At 40.1% G+C, this 26160-nt stretch overlaps 1 protein-coding gene across 1 annotated transcript in view; it reads right to left on the bottom strand.

Moving 5' to 3' along the window:
- Positions 1–26160, bottom strand: part of anxa5a (annexin A5a) — a 48591-nt gene that overhangs the window by 3414 nt on the left and 19017 nt on the right. The window contains exons 5-12 of the mRNA XM_049585750.1: positions 22692–22805; positions 16062–16152; positions 14503–14582; positions 14111–14161; positions 10653–10746; positions 6108–6203; positions 5862–5920; positions 4590–4712 (exon numbers count right to left, since the gene is read on the bottom strand). Of these exons, the coding sequence (XP_049441707.1) occupies positions 4590–4712; positions 5862–5920; positions 6108–6203; positions 10653–10746; positions 14111–14161; positions 14503–14582; positions 16062–16152; positions 22692–22805 (708 nt within the window). The remainder of the gene's footprint in view (positions 1–4589; positions 4713–5861; positions 5921–6107; positions 6204–10652; positions 10747–14110; positions 14162–14502; positions 14583–16061; positions 16153–22691; positions 22806–26160) is intronic.

The following is a 26160-nucleotide window of genomic DNA, read 5'->3' as shown; positions in this document are numbered from 1 at the left end:
CTGGGAACCAATAAAGATTTATATAACACCATATGTATTTATCTATCAGTAACGATGAATGAACAAATAAATCAGCATTATTATGATCATTATCATTATCATAAATGTCTGGGTTTATCAAAATGGCCCATTTTCAAACAAAGTGTTAATTTCAGTGAAATCATAGCATCTTAATTTAAAGACACCCCAAGTAAAAGACATGCTCTAAACTCTAATGCTGCATTTACAAACAATGTCAGCAGAATGAAAACCCCTGATCCTGAGGGTTCACGCATTATTTTACAATGGTCCCTACAACTGCTAGCAATATACTTTGCCATTTAAATACCCCATAGCTGTTAATTAGCAGATGAAACCAGATAAAAACAATGTTTAGGGAATATAAAGGGAATTTTAGGTTAAACTAACCTGTTAATATTTCATTATCATTATTATTACTATTGTTATTATCATTGTTATTATTATTATTATTATTATTATCATTATCATTACTATTTATGGCTATTGTTTTTTTATCATTATTATATAATAATATTTTCTTTTTGTATTGTTTTTTCATCCTTTTTTTATTATTGTTTCTTTGTCTTCTTTCTCTTTTTAATCATCTGAATTTTATGCAGTCTTGTGTGTGCCCCGTTCATCTTGGTCAAAACTATATGACATGAAGCTCATGAGAAGAGAGGTTTCTTTCTCTTAGCTTGCTGTAACAGGAAGTATCTGGCAACTGTGCTAATGAACCTGAAGGGTCAGACTGGCTGAAGGGCGAGGATGCAGTAATCAGTAAAAACTGAATCCAAATGTCCAGACTCCACTTGCAGACTCACAGATTTTGTGGGCGCATTGCTGGGAAGCCTGGGAGTGCTGAGAGCTGTCCAAATCCACAATTCATCCAGTCCACAAGGGGCCTCGAGTGCACTATGTGAAGACTTCCAGAGAGTTTGTTCGGGGTGCAGAATTCACAAGACTTCATTGATTTAATTACCAAAAATTAATTACAATATGAACGTGGCATTGTAGCTTTTTTCAGTTGCCAAGCAACATGGGTAAAGCAATTATAGTAAACACTTCTTGAACCCTGTAGGCCAGAGATAATATTCAACCACATCATGATATAGAAATATGTAGAGGTAAAGGCTATAGAGAGCTGATCAGACTGCATTTTATTACTTCAGACTACCCTATACAGCCTGGTGAGACCATCCTGATGATGTGAGCTCAACAGTCTCAGTGCCGCCCCGAACACTTTCTACAAATCAAAATCCAATCAAGAATCTGCACCATGGTTGACAACATAAGCAGTAAATCAGGGACTGTGTTGCAGTTGATGAAACGCAGGCGGCAGCTTACAGAACAGTAATGGCGGCCCATGAAGCAAACACCACTAACTCTGATGTTAGTAGAGTAACAGAACAAGATTAAATGCTCGCAGAGTGTCTTGGAGGAACAGATGCTTTCACCGTTCTTTCAACTGGATTTGGCAGAAGCTTGATTTATCCACTGACTCCATTGATGATGATGAAGATGTTCCCCAGTGTTTTGTTAAGTTGATTGGCTGAAGGAATTTGTCAAGGCGAGTACTCCAGCTCACTGAAAGTTTGGGATGGCTCTGAGACCAGACTGATACAGAGAGTGAAACAGAATCTTGAGCTCACGTCATCAGGATGGTCTTACCAGGCTATACTCTATAGACCCTTTTATGGGCGACATCACAATGATGTCAGTTTGTTAGCTGGAGGCAAAACACATCTAATGGCTCAACAAACAAAGACAACTATGGTTAAATGTGATAAAACGAAAGGACTGGACGGAGACCATCATTAAAATGCTCACATGTGCAGCGCACACTTCATATCAGGTTAGGGGAAAAGTATTTCCTGTTGTAGGGATGAATAAGGTTATGTGTATTAAGGGTTATCATGTCCACCTCATCAGAAACTGGGGAGGGATTAAGAGGAATATTGGATTTCTCTGTAACACTAACTTTTTAGCACATTAGCTAACATTAGCTTCCATAGCAAAACAAACTGGAGGAAACCGTTCGAGTGTCGTCCTCCTTTGTAAGATTGGTATAGTAATCAACCACAGCTTCCTGTGACATCATCCATCCACTGAGTGAGAGCATACGGGTCAGCCAGTCTGGTCCCGTTGGTTAGTGTTTACTTATTCAAGTAACACTCTAGGTCCTGGAGAGTGAGTGACCTGACATGGTGCGTTTGTAAACTCAGTCTGACGCTCTACACTGAAATGAGAGTCCTGTTCGTCGAAGAAATGGAGCATTATATTTCCCAGACAAAGTGCCTAGAGTGTGCTCTGCCACTCTGAGAGTGTGGTGCTCTGCATAACCGAATGGTACATTACGACAGAGCTCTGAATTCACAAACGGTCCAGTTGACCTATAGCTAAGTCCTGCCCTCAAACACGATGAGCCAATCACAGTGCGTATAGCCATTCCCACACACTCGGACATTCTCTGCCTGGACGTTCATTGAAATGCATTACAGAAAGTCAGTTTTGTTCAGTTTTATGAGCTTTTTCGGAGATTTGAAGTTTAAAAATGGTCAAACTTCAACTTAGCTTCATTAATTTATCTGTAATGGCAGAGATAACAAAGGTTGTCAAACGTTATGCTGAATGATTCAGTGTAAATACTGTAGCACCAAACTAACGGAGAAACACTCTTGGTAAAGATGGTAAAAAGGCCGTTATCCTTTTCTCATATTCTGAGCCAAAAACCTTAACTTCAGTGGCACTTTAACTTGTTGGCAACGAGATGCGGTTCACAAGCGTACACAGTAACCTGTAAATTTTGGCTTGTAATTTAAGCTTTTCATCGACCTTCTCAACAATAAAATGATTAATATATCTGTCCAATGCGTAGTTTAGGCCCTTTTGGTTACTTCTCAATGACATCTGATCGTTATGTCCCCAAAAATCATCAATTGCCTCCTGTGAAATGCCGTGTACTGTGACACCTGCCATAGCACCGGGCACTGAATGTTGATAGTTTGTCAGAGTGAGTGGAGGGAGGCGTGGCTTAGCCATAGGTCAATTTGTGCCGGAGTGTGCTCTGACACTGGGAATGAGTATTTCTGAATGCACTGATCACATAATCTTCCTCAATTATCTAAAACAAGCCAACAGAACTTGCTGGCTAGCGCTACCTGATGTCTGTGGAGAATTGCCAAATATACAGGCTAAGAAAACTGGCCCACAAACAACAAAAGATCCTCTTACATGAGTAATACCCAATTCATTTAGTCGTAGTCCAGTCCTGTATTTCAATGTGTGTAGCCTCTGTATTATAGAGAAATGTATGAGTATAATTTTGTTCAGTCACACAAAGAGCCTAAATGACAGCAGCGATCACCTTGTTCATGACTGTAGCTGTGGCTTGAACGTTTCGACGGCAACAAGTGAAACAGATTTGAATACTGTCTATAAGCAGATAACAGTCTCTGCCCTCACAAATTGTATGTGATGACAATGATCACGTCGCAGTACGTATGACTGAAGCCAGCGAGGGCTCAGTCTGCAACTTCAGATGGTGGACATCTGGGTTCAGCCTGTTTTCAAAGCAGACATTTTGTTTCATGCTGCGCTCACATCATGAGGGATGCAAAGTCGAGGCAGCATTGACACTTAAACCTGTTCAGTAAATCCATAATAAATATGGGTTAAATACCTTAAATGACACACTTAGGCTGAAATCGCTCTTTCAAGCACTGTAGTGGCTTTGTAATTTATGTAAATGCTACTCACAAGTCAGACACTTGTAATTATTGCACCTCCTATATGAACAAGAACACGGCGTCGTCACAGCAGGAAGAGCACAGGTGAAACTAATAACATTAATTATGGCTCAGGCTCATTTCAAAGAGCCAGTAAGCCATGACAGTTAGCCATCACACACAATACACACACCATGGAAGTGCAATATAACCAGAGAGCAGCCATAATTAAAGTTATTAGTTACACCTGTGACTGACGGGTCAAAATATCGGCTGTGAGAGTCGTTTATTAGCATGAAAAGTCATAAAAAGTGATATGAAATAGTGTCACTGGGAAAAATACCACTATGAAATATGAATACTTTTGATAAAAGAAGCAATTTGCAGTAATAATTGCAATAAAAAACTGTAAAAGATATATGTTAAATGATATATATTAAAGGTTATTTCATAATGTCTAATTTATCCATTCAGTATTGGCCATTGCTGCAGGAGGATGGAAATAACTCTCACTGCAGGAACATCTGGCCCCGGGAGAATAGATTAATTCACTTCGGCTCGAGTGAAAAGCAGAGATGCATCATCTCAGTCTCATCACGCTGAACAAGGCATTTAAAGTAAATCACTAATCTCCACCCCATCACGGCACCGACATGAATGGCGTGTAAGCAGCATGAACGTAATACACCCAGCTGGTGCAGCAGGATAGATGAGCATGTTTTAGAGCATCAGTGGGGCAAAACGATGACAAGAATGACATCATGTCTTACATCAATACATTCATTTTCTTCTGGAGGGTTATATCTAGCATTTGTCATGAAGAAACGGAAACACTGAGTGGTTTGTCTGAGTGAGCGGTACCTGGATGGTGGTGTAAAGAGACGCTCCATACTTCTTTTTGAAGCTGGCTCTGATGTCCAACATGTCCACCTCGCTCCTCGACACCATTATTCTCATCAGGGTGTCGTCATCAGTTCCAGCACGCTAAACATGGAAGTAAATCAGCGGCTGGGGTTAACAATCTATGAAATTACATTTTCTCACAGCTTTATAGTCCACAAAAGTGTCAAGCATCTTCCTTTTCACTTCTCTCAGGTGCTGCAGTTACTTCTATCCCTCAGACCCGTGGACATAACTTCAGACATATTTCATACAGCACTACTGTAAGACAGGTGATTAGTTTAATTTATTAAGGAGATGTTGCAACTTGAAAATCTGCACTTCCAAAACTCAACCAGCTTTAATTTCAGCGAATACTTATTTAAGGAGCATTGCAGTGATTTCAAAGGTTTTAGCCTCACTGAAAAATCATATACTTTACATATTTGATAATGACTTTTTAATGCATGCTGTACAGATTCAAATTTGTGGTTGTATTTTTACGGCCATTCCAGGCAGCCGTTAGCTTCATTTCTGTATGATATAAAAATCAATTTGTAGACTCATGAAATTTTCTTGAGACGTGTGCAGTAATGAATCACAGTCAACCACAGACTGTATATAAAGATGGGCAACATTACAGCTCCCCAAAATTGAAGCCACAACATCTTGATCGCCCCCTGGTGGCTGGCTGCAGTATATGTCATAGACCCTGCCCCCTCAGTGTTAACAGATGGGGCACGGACCAAAGTAAAACATCAAAGTACACGTCAAATACTTTAAACTAAGGTTGTGATAACCAAAATAGGGTCACTAGCCTCTTGTCCATCAGTAGATGAATGCTTCCTTCTGCACTGTGATATGGTTAGCAGATGTAGTTCGGCAGAAAGAAAATAGTTCTTACAAGAAACTGCCTACAACAAAGTCTGTGGATTATCTTGAGTAACCCGGTCATGATTTCTGGTAAGAGACATTGCTGTTGAGTTTTTCAGATGCATTTTATTGGCACTTTGAGCACCACAAGCTGAGTGTCATCTAGTTATATTATATTGGAGAGAAGGCAGACATCTTTACAGCCGATATCTTCAGCACTAAGCAACTCGCACCGAAACAATCTAGATTAATAAATAGCACTACAGGTAAGAGAAAAATATGTATTTTTGATTTGGAGTGAACTGTCCCTTTAAGCCTTGGAGAAAAGCACATTTATCGGATATGAAGAACAGTGTGATACTGTGGGACGATGACACCTACCCTCATAGATCTGTACAGGCCTTCAGCGAAAAACTCGGGGACACTCCTGACACATTTCACTGTGGAGCAAAAAGGCAAAGTCAGGGTTCAGTGTGAAATTGAATTTCTGCCATGTTAATATTTCGTCATTGTACTGGCACCAATTTCTGCTGCCAAGTGTTATCTTCTCCTTTATAACATGTATTTCAGAGAAAAAAACAGAGAGAGTCTCACTAAAGTATCATCCTAATAAATCTCATGCCTTACCAATGGCCACCAGTAAGTTCTCCAGATTTCCAGTGGTCTCTCCTTTGACGCTCTCCTCGATATCAGAGCCAGAGATCTTCTTGTAGGCATCAAACACTGCAGGGAACAAAACAACCACAAAACATAAAAAAAGAATATGACTTTTTGAATGTGTAGTTTTTAAATTTTTTATTGTCTACATGATTTTTATAAGGGGTGTGACATATCATCTCATGATAAGACTAATTTTTGATATCATACGAAAAAATTCATAGAGATAAGGGAAATATTTCGACTTGTCGACATGTTGACGTCATACTGTTACCCACGGCAACAACAAGCATGGCTGAAAGCGAAATTATTACCGACTCGGTGGTTCCAGAAAGAGGAGCAGCTTCAGCAGTGTGGAATAAACTGTGGCGTCCTGAATGTTTTATGAACAGCCCCGGACTTCTCAGACTCTTTTAGTGACTTACTGCTCAGAGGGAACTCAGTCAGCGGCTCCTCTGGCAGCAGCACAGCGCCCACCCCTAATTTTTTACTGTTTTTTTTTTACTGTTTTTTTGCATTGTATTTTATATTCAGTAATCTACAGTATTGTACTGAATCCACTCTATTAGAACAGAGTACACCCAGTTGAGAAGAGTCACACTGCAGCTCTTCAGCCATTTACACCCCCACTTGTTATCAATCTCACTGCATGCCGTGATTTCCCATTACTAATCACGTTGTAGTGCTGGGGTCAGAGGGTGATACGGCAAAAATGTCATGGTTAGGGCTAGGACTAGTCAATCTTGGATGTTCTCTGGGATTTAAGTGGTAAATTTATGAGAAAAAGGTGCTGCCAGAAAGTCAGGTGATGTAGTATCAAGAGTGTCCATGGAGAGAGTAAGATGAGTGGGGCTGTAGGTGAAGCCCATGACTTTTACACAGAAGACTGGGGTTTGAGGCCTGTGTCAGTCAGTGCTGGCTGAATAATTTTAGACTTAACTGATTTATTATTTCAGTTAGGAGGTATAAACCTGCTGAATGCACACTGTGTACATAAACTTTAGCTTAATAGCTGAACAGACTTGTTCATGTTGATGTCATTTTTCAATGTTGCTTGGACGCCCAGGAATTTACACGTGGGTGTAAACAGCACTGTTGGTCGTGAACACCTGGGTGCTGACAGCATCTGCCTTATCATAATCACTCAAAAGAAAAATCATCACATTTTCATTTAACCGTTTGATGATTAGACACATATTAAACAGCTTTAGTGTAAACCGAAATGAACTACGAGTGAATTTTGAGTTGTTTGGATGTTGCTGCCACAACTTAATCTAAAGTGTCTTCACCACAAGTGTCCCATATAATGAATGGATGAATAAAACAAGCATGTGTATATGGGGCTTATTGCAGTGACCTATTAATGTCTCAAACATGCCATCCCACCTTACTTTATATAAGCTCCCCTGAATTTAGACCCAGGGACGGGACATCACAGTAAATTGAGGTCATCGCCATGTTCCTGAACCACCGTGAGATGTATGCTTCATGACCAAGTGACTGGCAGGAGAGTTGTTGAAGGGAATGCAAAAGAGATGGAGGTTGTTTGTTTCAGCAGTCTCAACAGGCTTTGTTCATGTTTTCCTGACAAGCAACATCCTGTGGTCGGGAGAGGAGTCGGTCTTTTCTCTAAGTAACAAAGGCAGCAGTATCATGATGTGGTTATACTGTGGTAAATTATTTCAAAGAGGAGGTCAGGTTGGATGATTGGATCAGCAAACGAGAGACTATTACATCCCATCTCATACCATTGGCCAATATTAGTTTCACTTAACTATCACAGGAAACTCTTTAAAAAAAGCCTTTCATATATGTTAGCCCAATGTTTTGTTTTTTTTAAATATGTCGTCTTTGGTTTATTTTACTGTTCCACAGCCCAGTCCCCAGAAGAAAATGGCATTGTTTCTGCAAACCAAATATGTTACATTTGTACATTTCATATGTACTAGGTTTTGACCAGGGGCGATTGCTCTGAGACAACAAGGCAGGCTGAACTTCCCCCAAAATTTCATAGAAGAAATGGTCAAATATGCACCATTGAATTTACATTAAAATAAGAATTTACATTGCATTAAACGTGCGCTAGGATGCGTTTAACATCATGACTATGCTGTTCAAACATCAGCTGTTTATCACCAGTTTTCAAACGTGACCTCCCTGTCATACATTCTCATGTCAGCACGGTGGATGCAGAGCCTCCAAGCATTCCTATGAGACAGCGCTGAGCAGGTTTTTTTCATGCAGCAAAGCGAAACGCTCATTGGATAAATGCGACAAAATCATCACTTCCAGGGAGGCTCAGCTTCCCTGGGACCTAATGGAGCGGTAGGCGGGAGAGGACACTCGGTGTACGCATGATAATTGGAGGAATTGTCTAAAAGGCTGAACCCCTTTGTGATTGACAGTGCTTTGGAAATACACACCGGCATCGTCGCATTTCGAGCTCAGTCTCATGCAGATATTTGTGAGTGCCGCCCGGAGTTCCTTATTTCCACAACCGATAAAGCTAATTTTCACCATTTGTCCAGTACAGTTCAGGTGTTTAAACCCATCTGAAAATCTCTGAGGTGTGTTTTGCTGTGGTTCTATGGCATGAGTGTGGTTGAAAAACAGCTTCAATTAAATGTTCCTTTTGTAAGTTACTGCCTCCCTACAATATGACAAATTTTATGATATAAACTTAAAGTGAGCTTCCCCTGTTTGAAAGACCAGCAGCCACCACTGTTTTGACCTAGTCTTGTTTAACAAGATTTAGGGACATTTCCAGCTGTGCTTGTTGCGACAAAAACGGGTATTTTAAGCCTAAATATGATCTTTTCCTAACAAAACCAGGTGGTTTTTGGGCTTCAAACTAAACACGTGAACCACAGCGTTGTCACAGCATAAACTTGACACATAAAGAAACATAAAGTTTGAACATACCTGTTACATAATAAGTTGCATAGTAAGTATTTCTTTTATTCAGTTTCTCCCATGGTATTATCTGCCTGTGGCCATTCATCTGTATAACTCCTCCCCCTTCTGTAGGGAGTTGAAACTACAGACACTGACAGCAATATTCACCTACACTAGGGGCACTATTACTTATTATGATGCACTTTACAACTTTTCAATATCTTGTGCAATATTATTCTTCAATATCATGTGCAATACTACTTCCCATTGTTTTATCATGTTCAATATAACATTCATTATCAGGCACAGTCTGTTTTTTCCACCATTTTAGTTCATTTTTAGTAACTCCTGAACTTACTGTACTCCTGTTGTTACTCTTTTAGGCACTGGTTTTGCTTTTGCTCCTTGAGAACGCTTTTTATCTTGTATATTTGTCCAGATATTTTATACTATATTGTTTTTAAAACTGGGCCCAGAGAGTGACCCTGACCCGGGAAACCCACTGGTTGCTCTGGTTGTGAATGTTAAATTGTGATTACTGTACTCACTGTTACTGTAATTTGATGCATTCTCTGGCACATGAATTTCCTTTGGGATAGATAAAGTTCTATTGAATTGAACTGAATTATATTGAATTGTAAAGCATGTTGATAAATGGTTAACAGTATTTGTATCGCGCCTTTCTAGTCTTTCTAGTCTTCTGACCACTCATACATCTTTTAAAAATTCACATGCACTCACACACCGACAGCTAAGCTATCGGGGGCAGTTTAGGGTTCAGTACGTTGCCCGAGGATACTCCAACTATAAGAGCCGCGGACTGAACCACTGATCTTCTGATCAGTGGACTACCCACTCTACCTCCTGAGCCTCAGCCACCCCTAACGCGTTATAACTTTGCTTTGAAAGAAACAATATGAATGAAGTATATTATCATGGTTTGAGTTGCATAATCGTAGCCACACAGATGCCAGATCAGAGGTGTTACAGGTACTTCTAGAAGACACTAGAAAAATAAATTTTGTTGTTAAGTTTTATGCGGACTTGTTGATTCAGGAGGACAGTAAATTAATATGAAGTTCTTCTATCAGCCACTCGTTGCCGACTCTTGTCTGCGATCACGTTCCCTTTCACTTTAGCTTCATCTAACCCATCAACTGCCCTGTTTCTCCCTGCTCGAGTCCAGCTACTTAAATTTTTTAGTGAGTTGTGTGTTCAGTCTGACTCACTAACCAGCTTAAACAAGCCTCTGTTGCAGCCAGACATTTTTGCCCTCAAGACTGCCGCCGAGCTCATGGTTGTTGTTTATCACACTTTAATAAACTCTACAAACTCTGGTGCTCTCACTTTTCTTGGCAAGTTTTGTGTTGTTAACTTTGGACAACAACTACTTTTTTCCCCTTTCATGTAAAAGAAATGTACTGAATTCCAGGATGTACAAAGTTGTTGGAGTTGAACATTTCCTTAAACAGAAAGTGAGCCTTTAAATGCCATCCTAATCATTTAGTTAAAATAAAGAACATAGCTATGCTGTTGCAGCTTTTGATATTCCTCTCTTCAGCAGGTGACTGACAAATTACACATGATAACATTTAAATAAGCTGGCACAAACAAACTCACCCTTTCTGAGATGCTCTGCGCTCCTGTTGCCAAGAATTGTGATGAATTTTTCCTCATCTGTGCCAAACTTGCCCTCACCAGCAGCATACAAGTCCTGTAATAGCAAACACACTTGGACTTGTCACACTCACACACACTCACACAGAGCAAACCTTGTGTAGACGTGACTTATTTGAACACAGAGGCAGAGCAGGACTGACAGCACTGATGTAGGACCTTGTACTGAGCCAAAACAACACAGGAAACTTTTGTTTGTCTCCATTTGTCTTTGTTATTAGAGAGAAATTCTGTATTTCAGGTCCTTTCACCTGCAGCTCTGTGGAAGTTTTTTCTCTCCTGTTGTTCAGGTGATGAAGCTTTAATTCGCTCAAATGATAAATTTACAATCTGTCATGAGTCCTACTTTTGATGCTTGAATTATATTTTGCTAATAATTCTTGTACTACCTATTTGTAGTCTTTTTGTGGTACTTTAAGACTGTGGTATTTTTTTTACTTTTATTTAAAGGTATACTATGCAAGATTTTCCTAAAAACCGATGTGCAGACTCAAACAAATACAATCATCACTAATGACCCACTAGGTGTGTGGCGGTGTATTTGATTGCCCTCTGCGCTGGCGAAAGCTGCAGCCGGAGGCATTACGTTGTCAAGTCATCCGCTCGTACATCCCATTCTTGTGAACGCGTTATCTCAAGAACATCTTGAAGGAGTTTCTTCAAATGTGGCACAAATGTCCACTCAGAATCAAAAATGAATGATGATGATTAGCTTTTGGTGGTCAAGGTCAAAGTCACTGTGATCTCATTCTTGTGAAGGTGATATTTTAATAAGACCTTGCGGGAATTTCTTCAAATGCGGCACAAACATCCACTGTGAGTCAAGGATGATTTGATTAGCATTTGGTGATCAAAGGTCAAGGACAATGTGACCTTCTCCGTCAAATTACAGTGAACGCAGTGTCTCCAGAACATCTTTAGGGAATTTCTTCAAATGTGGCACAAACATCCTCTTGGACTCAAGGCTGAACTGATTAGAATTTGGTGGTCAAAGGTCAAGGTCACTGTGAACTTGCGTCCATCCCACATCGTGATCACAATATCTCAAGAAGGCCTTAACGGAATTTGAACAAATTTGGCACAAATGTCAGCTTGGACTAACGAATGAACTGATTAAAGTTTGGTGGTCGAAAGTCAAGGTAAATGTGTGCTCACGAAACATGTTTTTGTTTTGGCCATAACTCAAGAATTCATACGCTAATTATGACAACATTTCACATAAATGTCTAACAGGATAAAATGTTGAAGTGATGATGTTTAATAACCAAAAGGTCAAAGGTCAACTTCAGTTTGACACTATAATGTTCTGCAAAAACATTTTTCTGGCCATTATTCAACATCATAACTCAGGAACAGAAGGGGAGACATTTGGTCAGACACTGAACTGATGACTCTAATCTTGGGTGTCCACCTTGAAACTGTGCTAATTGTATAGATCTTCAGTGCGTGAAGTATCCATGTTAGCACAGACATGGATGTAAATTGCAACTGCAACTTAACATGTTGACGGAGGCATACAACCACAAGGCAGAAATTCTAGTTTTCTTCTTATGTTGCTGTGTTTAGGACAGTCCTGAGCACAGCACGCAGGTGAAGTTGGAACTTTATTCAAATGCAGCGACCAGGTAGTAGCATGAAAATCATGGACATGGTACCGAGAAAATGCAACAGCTAATGCAGCATTGGCCTCAACCTTAGTGTCGCTCGTGATACAGTTTACAAACAGCTGTAAATTCCTCCATAGCATACCTTTAAGTAAAGGATCTGAGAATGTTCCACTACTGTTTATAAGAGAACAGTTTAACACTTCGGTAGAAATGTTGTCACAAGTCACGCAGGACGTATCTTGACAATTGTACATTCAGATACATGTAGGATCACTTTATCATTATTAGATCCCAATTCACAGCTCAGTATCAATTATCATTAGTTATCTACAGGAAACAAGATGTTCCATTCCCAAAGGTTAATATCCTTTAATTAACTTATCTTATTGACTGTTCTTTCTTGGCCTTTAGCTCCACTGCTCACAAATATGATCACATCTTTAACATCCTGACATTTAAAAAATAATTAGGTGAAATATGCTCTGTACCACAGAAACCATCCACAGGACTTTTGCTGTTATTTTTTAAAACTACTTTATGTTGAATTTATTACCACTGAACTTTTATCACATTAATTTCTTTTAATTGTAAACAGTGAAACCACAGTTGTTTCAAAGGGTCTCAAGGTTACATTTTTTTTTTACATTTGCGCCACCAGCTCATTCTTTTAAATGGGGGGGTTATGTGACGGACTATTTCTCAACTGGGAACAGTTGCCAGGCAACCAGCAGAGACACCAGCAGTGGTGGAAGAAGTACTCAGATGAGAATACAACAGTGTAAAATACTCTGTTACAAGTTAAAGTCACAAGTTCAAGTCCTTTACTTAAGTATAAAAGTAAAAAACTTTTGGTGAGTTGCCGAGTGTTGGAGACATTAGCCTTAGAGATGTCTGACTTCTCTCCAATATGATGGAACTAAAATAAAAATACATTTGAAAAACTCGACATCAATGTCTCTTTCCAGAAATTATGCCCCCTTTACCTAAGATGATCCACAGACCTTGTTGTGAGCAGTTTCATGTAGGAACTATTTTTTTCTATCAAACTACACCTGCAGAAGAAAGCGTGCATCTACTGTTACCTCACCTAGCACAACTGAGCTAGCTCAGCCGAGAAGGACGCCATTAATGTTAACATCTTGAGCTGTCACATAACCAGGTCGTGATTTCTGGAAAGAGACATTGCTGTTGAGTTTTTCAAATGTATTTTTTTGTGCTTCGAGCACCATGTCAGCTTTTTTTTGGGTTATTCAGCATGTTGAATCGGCGACAGTGATGTAGGAACGCGTCAGGAAATGAAATAACTCTGATTGGCAGTTCAGCTCAGCACACAAGAAGAAAAACTGAAGTGAGGAAAGTAAACAAACAGCTAGAAAAAAAAGGACTGAGACCAAAACAAACTTGTTACATACAGTAAGATTATTTGTCTTTAGCAGAAACGTTTTGTGATGGTTTGTTATTGTTCACTGGTGCACAGTAAATATCCTCTGTTCTTTCAGCACTGGATTGAGTTGTTGATGTGCTAACTGGCTAACTAGCGTCAAGTCTTCCAGTTTCCCATTTTGAATGACAATTACAAACACCTGCTGTCTGCTGGTGTGGAGAGTTATTTCCTCTCACTTATCTTTTAATAATATATCATATTTTATTTGTTGATTATATTTTTGAACTCTTACTCTGAATCTGCACAGTAACAAGTACCTTATGATGTCAAATAAACAAAGTGTTGTTGAGAGTGGTAGAAATTTTCAGACATCAACACAAGACATGTTTTCTCATGTTCTTGCTTCTCACCTTTGCGTCTTTCTCGATCTTCTCCTCATCTACTCCCTCCTCCCTGCTCCCCTTCACAGCCGGACAGATGACGAGCAATGGGGGGAGACAGACAGGCAGATGGACAAACGAAGAGAAAAATCAGGTCAGTGTGGATGGAAAGACAGTGAGCTCAGAGCCTCTCTCAACCCAGGTAATCCCTGAAGATCACATTGTCTGCCCATAAGCATGAATATTACATTTCATGCTGTAGACCAAAACACATTTGCGACACCAACTGTGTTGCTGTGCAATCATCCCTGCTCCCCTCCCCAAGCCCACACCTAAACCCCTCATGACTGTGTAATGGCATCAACAGTGGCTCTCATTATCAGGAAACACAAGTCTCTCCAGCAGCCACTCTCTCCCTCTACCTGCACGAGGATCACCAGCAGCTTCTGATAGTGCCCTGAGGTGTCACCGCAGATATCCTTCTCCAGCTTACTGCTGAACTCTGGAAGAAAGAGGAGAAGAGGGGCAAAAGATTGTTTACACTTGCCGCTCACAACAGTCACTTGTGGTTGCAATCGACCTTAGTGGGCCGTCCTTTGTCCTGCAGGAGGATCTCCGACAGGAGAGATTTGATTAGGCGGCTAACGGACAGCGTGGCCTTGTCTTTTGTCCAGATCAAATAAACTGTCCTTTTTCCCTTTGGCCCTCGGTGCCTTTGTTGTCACACACTATTTTCCACTGTGGTTCGATGCAATTTGATGCTGATATGTGAAAAACATTGTAACAGTGACACACATCTTACGAGAAGTACAGTATTCATTACACTAATGACAGAGGTCCTCCATGTTACAGTGGGACACCAAAGACTGTAAACAGACATAGTGCACCAGGGAAATTAGTCTTCTACACCTTCTGCTCACTGGACAAAACATTATAGATACTATAATACAGAAAAAAACATTATAAATTGTGTCAAGCTTTTATAAAAGTGTATCCACTTCATAGCTCAGGTAGTTATTTTGATCCTGTAAAACAATAAATTTCCCCCCTGAATGAAACTTGGTCTCAAATGACAGTCGGATAGGTAACTCCAGTGGAGAGAGGCAAAGGAGGACTAGAACAATAAAACGCATCAGAATCAGTGTGCAAGGTGTCTGTGCTCAACGATTTTGTTTTGGATGACGAATTTAAAAAAGCATCAGACAATTAACGGACTGAGTGTGCAAAGGCCTTAAAAGTCTCATTTCCATGTCGTCAAATACCGATGCTTTGGCTCAGTAGTTGGACGTATCCACCAGCTGAAAATCACTGGTATTCAATGACCTGGGAATGAAACTCAACATTCAGCTATGTTTCTCCAGAGTTACATACAACATCTTTAAAGCTGAGGACAAGTCACCTCCTTAATACTGTCTTAAATACTTAATTACTGTCTGTAATATCGTCCAGACACAAAGGTTCTGCCACTAACAGCTTATCCTGTTAGGGGTTGTGGGGGGACTGGAGCCTATCCCAGCTGACACTGGGCAATAATATTGATTTAGGCTGTTGAGGGCAAATATATGCTTTTTGTGTATTTTTTGTAGTTTGTTATAGATTGCTACTGATTATTTTACGAAAAAAGAAAAGCGAGAAAAAAAAGAAAATCATGATGGAGATGGGTTTGTATTTTTGAGGGCATATAGCCAATAGCAAATGTGAGTTCTTCTTTGAACACAGGAGTAGTTCAAGGTAGCAATCTGAATCATTTGCTAGGCACCCTGCACCTTTTAAGTGTTTGCTTGGGGTACATTTATACATCACCGCATCAAGGTGAAAAGTTAAACCATTGGAGGTTGGTAAAAACAAGATCTTCAATTGATGTTAAGTCCCTCTTTAAACACTTGGTCACATTACACAGATACAAAGAGTCTAACTCACCAATAACAGCAAACATGTTTACCTGCTTTTGTACCTCTCTGAACTGAGCTGAGTAACTCACCTTTCTTGTATGCTTTGACAATGTCTTTAATCTGCTCACCGGTCCTGGAGGCCAGGATCTCAATCAGCACGTCGTCATCAGTCCCAGCACCCTGGGAACCAAAGTCAATATGAGACACCATGGATTTATGCATTCTCAATTTATCCCGTCTTACGGTCAATAAAAAGAGCAATTTTTGTGATTACAATAAACAAAAGCTGCGAAAATGTCTACAAAAAACAGTTGAAGAAAATAAGTGTAATTTGTCAGCACAACACTGTGACGGGTCTGTAATTAGACAATGAACGACCTCAGTTGACGAGAGAGTTCAGATTGGAGGTCCAGTCTTTAAAGCAAATTTTCCTCTCTTTGCTCTAATTAACCCTCTGGCGAAAAAATGTCTGACGTGCCAAACAAATGGAGCGGTAGGTGTGATGGGAATGTCGAGGCCAAGTCCTGAATGCTTTGCCTTCACTTTGATTGAACGTTTCATTCGCAGCGGTAATACAAAAGAAAATGTGATGAAAGAATAATGAACACCAAAAAAAAAAACTTAGAGGGTTCAGGAGTTTTACTAAAATCTATTTTCTTTCCTTCAAATAGTGTGACATAAAAAGCAGCAGGTGGTAACTATAAGATACCTCAAAGAATACAATACCTGGAGCATTAATACTTAATATAACTATAAAATAAATTGGGTAATAGATCAGCCTCTAGCACCAATACATTATATATGTGCTCTCTTGTTTTACGTTTTCTTTAGTGTGACGTCTTTATTGATTAAAGCCACATTAGAGCTGTAATACACAACACTGTTCTGTTACAACCTACACTGGGAACCAAAGACAAAACGGGTCACGCGAAACGTCCCAAAGAAACTATAAGACAGGTTTATATCCCTAAAGAGCAGCTCTAATAAAAACCAGCCTCAACCTCTGACCTTGGATACACTTTGAAGCACAGAGAAAATGACGCCATGTGGGAAATTATTTTCATTATGGAGCAAAAGTGCTTCAGTAAATGCACTACATCAGTAAAACACTGCGACTTGATGTTTTTTATCCTTAAACAACAAACACACATGATTAGGTTTAGGCAACAATAGGCAGTGGTTAGGTTTAGGAAAAAATAACGTGGTTGGGCTTAGAGTCTTACGGGACATGAACACCGCTCTCTCAGGTGAAAGTCGAGGTTTGTTGGACCCATCCATCATCTCTCCAGCCCGTCCCAGTCGGATTTTTGCTGCCTTAACTTTCGCCCCTGTCCCCCCGCCTTGTCTCCACATATCACGCTGATGTTAAAGGACGCCTTTTTTCTTCGGAGTGAGACCGTGCTTTCAAAGACACTACCACTGGCTCCAGTGCATTTTCAAATGTATCCACTTTAATCATCCATCTTATTTAAAACAATATCTGACACCATATATATCCTCATACTCACTTAGACACTCAACAACCCTACGTGTTAGTTCCCAAAGCTAACAAAGAAATTGCCAGACGCACCTTTAAATTCAAAGCTCCCCCTGACTGGAATAATTTGCCCATCAACAGAAGAACAGTTAACTCACTGCTCCTCTTTAAAAACGTATCATCCTTCATTAAAACATCATGTTACTGTTTCTGATGGTCATGGCTTCCTTATTATTATTGTGGCATATCTCTTTCCTTATGTGCAGGTATTGTGGGCTTATGGGGATGATGTGGGCGTGGGTCAGTAAATGAGAGCTATGGTTGTATGTATGTTTTATGTTGTGATTGTGTCCATTGTAATGAAGTGTGTTGTATGTTTTGTGTTGGACCCCCGGCTATCTGCTAATAAACCTTTCAACATGACAGACCTCCTGTCTGCTCTTTACCTTAATTCGTCAAATTTTGTTGTCCCTGTTTCTGGCTGTTATGTCTATTTCTGTGTAAGTACCTGAGAGCAATGCAAGAACACATACTTGGCGACTAAAGATGATTCTCATTCTGAGGAACTGAATGCTTGGTGCACATGGTAATATGGCTCCAGCTGGTTTTTCCTTATGCAAATTTCAACCTGATTTTGGCTGCAGAAACTGTACACTGCACTGCTGGCTTGTTTCATTCTACAAACACAAAATACTTTTCAGCATAGTGCTGTAAATGTTCAGTGAGTCACTCTTGTTTGGATCAACAACAACAAACACACAAACAGGAAACAAAACAAAAATGTCTATTTTTAAGCAGTTATTACAAAAAGACGATTCGACCTCGAGCAGTTCACAATTAATGGCAATTTTCTGACAACGCAAAAAAACAAAACAAACCTGCCATGTCAACCCCACACAGCTTCATACCTGTCAGATTAATACAATGGATCTTTTGTGCATCAAATTTTGTTGTCTTTGTCTTTGCCGTTATTCTGAATTTTCAACAATTATAACCGTCTTTTTCAGGTTCATGCTATCAACACCTAATGACAAGCTGTAGCTGTTCAGTGCTAATAAAACTAGAAGAGTGCAGATCTCTGCCAGGCGGCCATGTTCTGTCTGCAGCCGTCAGAGCAGATCGCCATGTTGTTTGGAGGAGTTTGCCAACAGGGCTTTCTGCCATAAAGAGATTTTCTGGTTAAGTTTTGGGGAAAAAATCATGGTTTGGATTAAAATGAACAGATTTCTGGCATAAAGCCAGGCTGTGTCTCAGGCGAAAAGAAAATCTGTGTAACATAGGTCAACATGTCACAGGAGTTACAGGACTGGCTGTGGGTTTTCGCTGCCTGCAACACGCAGCTAAAAGTTCAACTACCCCCAACTTTAAGTTTGACCACACTTCACCGCAAAATCACATGGCAGCAGCATTGCATAGACATTGCATGGCAGCTCGCCGCAGGCCAACACTGCTTGGTGTGTCTTCAGCCCAAGGCTTCATGTTTTTTTGAGAAGATTTCCAGACATGCCCCTCACTCTAGGCTTTTGCAGTGTACTGTGTTAAGGAATTGTGGCCTCTGCTGGACAGTTAAGAGGAGTGAGGAGTCAGTGAAGATATTAAACAGTCAATAAAACAGGTTTTCCAACAACTGTGAATCTCCACAAACATGAGAGGCCCTTCAGCATACAGTCATATATGTACATACAAAATATTAGGCTGATTTGTCCAGTAGTTTGTGAGACACACGCATGAACACATGACCAAATGCACGACCCTTACATCTGGTGGAGATGTTAATAATTGTTTTATCTTTTCCAAAATGATGAAATCATCAGAATATAAACTGTTTTATTTGCTTATTGATCTGAGACAACTTCACAACATGTAGTTACAACTCAACATATAAACCTGAAACTATAAGGTTGTGATGGCTAGCATGTTAGCAAACATCCTGCCTACTTACACATCCAGCAGACACAGAGCAACATTAGCCTCCTGAGACCTTGTGTCCTCATTTGAGGACGTCACATCTTGGGTTTAACTGACCCTTGTACTTTATTTTACTTAACTTAGACCTGTTGTCCTCGTTCGTGGACACTTTTTGTGCCATCTAGTGGTAGTAGGAGCACAATACACTAATCCATCTAAAACAAGATGGCAGCCATCTCTGCCAAGTCAGTCTGCAGCTGATCCTGACACAAATGTGGACAAGGTCCAAAACCTGATGGTTGAAACTTGATTATTTATGATTAATAATGTTTATAGTTTGATATGGCAACAAATTTGACCAATTTTAGCAACAGTAACAAGCTAAGGCACTGTTAATTAGGAAGTACTCGTTTGAAGACACTGGGACTTTATCATCGTTGACAATGCTGAGTTTTTTTATTTACATATCGGGTCCTACTGATCTCAAATAGCTCGGAGAAATTATAAATACAAACCAAACAAAAGTTCAGGTCTCAAGAGGTTAGAGTCACATTTCTGGACACCTGAGAAAGTCAAATACTTAACCTCATTTTAACTCTGGTTTGGTCTACGACAACTTCTGAACAAAAATATCTGGCTATTTAGCTGCTAAATGCTCCATTTTGTTCGTCAGCTGGGTGCTAATTTTGTTGCCGTAGAGCAGGTTTATCAGAGCTTTTTAGCTAAAAGCAGCCACAACCTGCTGCTGGAGACAGGCTTGATTAGAGCTGTGAGAATAAACTATACAGTAAACTAATGACATTAAAATATAGGTATTATTATAATAATATTAAATTGATTGATTTGTGGAGGTTTAGCTAGCTGGTTGGTTAACTAGAGGTTTCACTGTTTTCCTGCTATGACAAATTGAAGTGAGTGCTGTGTAAAAAGGCCTAATGCTCAGTAGAGCGTTTCAACGTCAGATGTTGGAACATCTGTGCATTAACACCACTGAAAAAGCTGTATCGTCTGAGGGTTTCCACTCATTTGCATAAAGGACCTGCAGTCTGCAAAAAGAAGTGGAGCATCTGAGGAGACTGTCATCGGTTACCTTGAAACCCTTGTGTCTAGTGTGGGCTATTTAAAGATCCAGTGTGTAGGATGTAAGGGGATATCTTACATGACAGAAATAAAATATCATATAAAAAGTTTGTTTTCTTTTGTGTATAATCACCAAAAATTAAGACTAAATAAGGATTATGTCATTATTACCTTGGAATGAGCTGTTTATATTTACATAGGGAGCGGGTCCTCATCTACCAAGATCGTCCATATTGCACCGCCATGTTTCTACATTAGCCCAGAACGGACAAACCAAACACTGGATCTAAATAAGGCCATTTTTGCATCAGCCACCATAATAAGAAGCCTCTTAAGAACGAGAGCATGGGAAAAACACTCATTGTAAGGACACAGAGTATCTGTATAATTGAAAGGTGTATAGTGTATATAGATTTTATATATCCAAAATGTAGCAATCCCAAGCGACAGCAACATCACGACAAAGGAACACAAGAAGCTCGAAAAATACCAAGGGCTGAAAGAGGAGCTAGAAAAGATGTGGGGAGTAAAGGCAACAGTGGTGCCAGCAGTTATGGGAGCACTGGGGGCTGTGACCCACAAACTGGGAGAGTGACTCCAGAGGTGCAGTCTTAGAAACAGCTAAGATACTGAACCCTCAAACTCCCAGACCCCTGGTAGAGGCTCAGGTATCATTCTGCTTTTATCGCCAACTAATACATTTAAGAGCATTTTAATGTTCATCAATATGAAGAGTATTTTACATATTTTAATTCATCTGGCTAGATTAGCAGTATAGTTCTGCTCCATATCATTTTCATCACCGACTGGAGCTGAAGAGGAGAAGGTTGTGTTAAATGATTTGTGAATACAGCTCTAGAGAAAGCAGCTCCCTTCTGCCATGAAAAAGTGCAAAATACACCACAATATGTGTACATGTTAGGTCACAATTTACACAAAATGGCGCTAACACTCGGCCTGGCTATGGGTCGGTCTGAGCTACAAAGCGGGGACCTCACTTACACAGGTTACTACATTCCACAGTTTACTCAAAATGTCACACAAATTCTCTGGGAAACTCTTGAAATGTTAGCGAGTAATTACAGTCATGTTTAACTCTCTTTAACAACAACAACATACCTGAGAAACAGGTAATAAGAATCACAAGAGTGAGGTGAGGCTCCCTTAATGAAAACGTTACTCTAGTGAGAAAAAAAAACGCCAGTTACTCTGGTATGTGGGCGGAGACAGAAACAATCGGTCTCAGGATCTTAGCTTAGACCATCTTGTAGAGCACAGAAACACTTTTACATCTTAAATTAATGGACTAAGAATAAAGTAAGCAATGTAATATGAACAACCTCTTACCACTCACCCATTTTATCCAGTTTAATGATTTTAATCACGGTCATGTATGTTCTAACCCTTATACTATTAACAGTCACAAACTTCTCAGGCTTTTTAAAAAACAGGCTATGGCTATTATTCTTTAACTCATCACATATTTACATGATTTTTTGGGGCTGAACCATAACAACAGGGCCATTGCTGTTGCTGCTGCTTCCTGTTTCAAATTAAAAGCCCATGTTTCAAATTAAAAGCCCTCTACTATTTCATATACAGTCCAGTCATGTACTAGGTTTTGACCTGATCTTGTTCTACATTCAAAGTAAACAGTACTTGTAAGCATCAAATACATGCACTGGAGTAAATAGTAAAATATATCTCTCTGAAATTAAGTGGAACAGAAGTATTAAGTTGCATACAATGGACATACTTCAGTACAAGTACCTTAAAATTTTACATCCATACATCTATGACACTTTAAACTACTGAGTAAGCTACTGTAGTTTTACTGTGCATGACTATAAACCATTCTGACATCTTTTAATACCAAATCAACATCAACCAGGCTTTTCTCATGGCAGACATTTTACCTTGTCGATCACATGTGAAACTGATAACATCAGTAATGGCTGAGTTCCATTTATGTGAGCCGGTGCCAGGGCCTCTGTTATTGTGCATGCTGATCTACTGGCAAAGCTTAAATAGAAGTGAGCCGTCGTCACTGCTTTCCTGCTATGACAAGTTGGAGTGAGCGTCGTGAAAAAGGTTTAATGCTCAGTGGAGTGTTTCGGCGTCAGATGTTGGAACATCTGTGCACTAATACTATCGAATAAACTGTATCGTCTGAGGGTTTCCACTCATTTGCATATATGATCTGCGATCTGCAAAAAAAAAAAGTGGAGCATCTGAGGAGAGAGTCATCAGTTACCTTGAGAGCCTTGTGCAGTTGGGAAGCATCGTATAAGGTAGATGGGGTCATCAGGGCCACGATCAGACTCTCAAACAGCCCACCGAGCTCTGATTTCAGAGCGCTGACCAAGTCCTGATGTGGGGAAGAGAAGATTAATGACGAGAGGAGCAAATACAGTCATAATTGTGTTTGTATTGAACCAAACTTTGCTTCATCTAAATGCTGCATCATTAAAGAAACAGAACTAATTAGTTATCTGGTGCTTTTATCTCCATCCAAACAACGGCCCTTAAAATAGAAACAGACAACTCCCCCACTCCTAAATGGAGTCCTGTTTACTTTGTTCATGATAAGAGGGCATATGAACACCTCTTTGTTGTGCTATCCACAACCTCTTCAGTAAAAACTGTCTCAGAGTTCCAAGTTCACGAGTTGTGATGTGTTGACTGACGTTTTCAGAAACAGTGGAGTCCATGGACGGTCATTTTTCAGTGGATGGTAAGTTAATATTTTGTAATTTGAGTCGTTCAGATGATTTTTGTTTTTGTAATTTTACAATATCTCTGAAGAAGATGTTGATGTTCCTCATCTTTTCCCTCTGTCATTATGCCTTTGCATTTCCTGCATACATGACCTGCTCTCTAGTGCGCTAAGTTGTTAGCCTCGTTTACTTCTAGATGCCAACAGTGGCGTCCATGTTGCCACTGCTTAGCACTGGTGCGCTAATGACTTAAGCATTTGGATGCCAAGCCTATTCTTTACACTACTCCCCATGTCGTAACCACGAAGCTTACGAATTTCATTTGAAGGCAGCATTAATGTTGGCCCCACTGATGCAAAGACAACCAGATTGCTTCGTGTTTTTCGAAAGAGCCTAGCAACCACAAACACAGGAAACACTGTATTTTGTTTTCCACAGGTACTTGGGTTGTTCCACCACCTGCCATTTTCACAACTGTGGGCAGTAACTTCAAAGAACTAACACTGATTCTCTCTGGTGACTGAGGATAGCTACTGATAGCTACCGAGGAAAACCGCAGACTGTATAAAAAAAATGGACATAGCTAACGTGACATCACCCATTGGTTTGTGAACTTGTGTTTTGTACCATCAAGTTTAGCATTTTGGATTTTTGGAGCCAGAAAGGACACAAGGTGACTATATTTGGGCAAGATGCCTTGTAGACAGTTTGTCACAGGTTGAAAAATTAAGCCAGAGCTGAAGTGCCAAAAACTGCAGTTCCTTGAATGGCCACTTGAGGCTGGCTCCAGAGGCGAATCAATCCCCACAGACACCTATGTTAAAATCATTAAAAATCAACGCTGATTAATTGCGTTCCATGTTGCCCGTTGATCTGGTGTGTCATTGAAGGTCACAGTGGCTTTGTCACATGATGGAGGCAGACAAAATTACGCTGCTTAGCTCCATGAATGGAACATTTACATTAAAAAAAACGCCCAGATGGAACTGCTGATAGGAGCACAGTTCTCTGCAATTTCTGCAGTAAGGAATTTCCGTACCATCTGGGTACTTCAAGCCTGAAATATCACCTCAACACAAAGCATTTAGCAGCGAACCCTGAGATCCAAGCTAGCACAGACTCTGATGCTAGCACTAGCAGTCAACCTCGTCAAGCCACACTCGACCAGGCGTTCAGACGCAAGCTGAGTAAGTCTACCTGTGACTCACTAACTAGATCCCTCAAAAATGGATTGCAATAGACTGCAGACCAGTTTGGGTGATAAAGGACAGGGAGACAACTGTGTCCAAACCCCAGCAGTTGCCAAAATTCATCTGCTGTAAGCTTGGGCATTTCAACATGGGGGTCTCTGGGGATTGACTGGCTTCTGGAGCTTTTTGGCACTTCTGTGTTGGCTTAATTTTTCAGCCCTGCATGTTCCCACTCTGGGAAGTTCTTTATTCCAGGATGTTGAGGGCATGACGAGCCCTACTCTCCCTCTGACTGGCTAGGACTGGTTGGTTCGGTTTGCCTTGGGGAACATAAAAGTGCCAACCAGCTTTCCTCTGCTTTGGTTGCTCAGTGGTCGATACACTTCCTTTGTGCTGTAAATCGAGCCTTCGTCTTCCTGGGAGATCGTACCCAGCGGCAGACAAAACTGCACAGTGAAAGTGAGGCTTACAGCCGATGGTGTCATTATTCTAATGGCCATTATATTGTGCAATTAACATAAACTTCATAAGTTAAAGCAAAAAACTTTTCTTTTTCCACTTTAAATGCATGAACCATAACAATTATAACAGCACAGTGACAGGGAAATGGACACTTTAGGGATCTCAGAAATGGAGATTACCCTGAAATTATAATAATAAGTAAGTGTTACAATATAAAGAGAGAATTTAGATTCCCGCAGTCAGAGATATGATGGCCTAAGTGACATCTCACTGCATTGCTGAGGAATGAGGATAATCATAAGAAATGTATCCACAGAAAAGAAAAATATATTTACTTTGCGATGTTTCCTGAAACTACCAGCTAATCAAACCGCACATATTACTCACAGATGACTTTATTGATTTCTGTATCACATATTTGGGCGTTGCTGGGAGCACAACCTAAATAATGTTGGTGAAAAGAGTGAGTAATAACCTGTGTGTGTGTGTGTGTGTGTGTGTATACATAACACCCACGGGATCCTATCATCTCCTGTGCTTGGCTGGTTCAGTGTACCGTCAAACACTCATCTTTATAACAGCTCAAAATGTGAGACCTCTAACAGAAAATCTCCTTATTTCTAGATTACATAATCAATCTCTCTCTTCACGCAACAACCTTGTTTTCATTTCAAATTAAAGTCCCATAAAAGGTTTGTCAAAGGTGCATTGCAGAGCAGAAATGACGCACTGTGGGTAATAGAAAAATTATACTGGCAGCAAAGAAATAAGAGCATGAAGTCTGCAAGAAACATCAGTTCGTCTCTTTACTTTCTGGCACCAGTTCTCATTTCAAATGTTATTGCAAATGAGCAATTTAGGGAAGTGTCTCTTGCAAACATTCTATTTTATGACATGAATAGAAGAATATTCTCATTTTGATAAACACAGTAATATTCAGGGTTTTCCAGGAGTTACTGAGTGATTTTTCTGACCTTTTCCTCTCAAACTGCCTCATCTATTTATACTTCAGACAGCACTTTCATTTGCTTTTCAATAACCTCTACAAAAGGCAAATGAACTTGACGCCTTCAATCCACAGGTGGTCAGAAAATAACTTGACAGTGGGAGCAGGAGAGCGTAAAATGCCCAGGTCTCTTATAACTGACTGCAGTGCACTCTGGTCCACAGAGACGATAGGAAATTGGCCTTCTGGCTTCGTCTTCTATGAAACCCTGTCTGTGTGACTGTTGAATGTTTATACAAAATGTCAACTCTTGCTCCTTGATTCTGAATGACAGAAAAATGTGGTATGTTTTCGACACAGGTTTTAATAACAACTTAACACCGGATGCCAAGGTGGCGCCTTTTCATT

The sequence above is a fragment of the Epinephelus fuscoguttatus genome, linkage group LG9 (assembly GCF_011397635.1).
Source record: "Epinephelus fuscoguttatus linkage group LG9, E.fuscoguttatus.final_Chr_v1".
In the NCBI taxonomy this organism is placed as follows: Eukaryota; Metazoa; Chordata; class Actinopteri; order Perciformes; family Serranidae; genus Epinephelus; species Epinephelus fuscoguttatus.
Note: the sequence above shows the minus strand (reverse complement) of the source record. Positions and strands in the feature narration are given on the sequence as shown.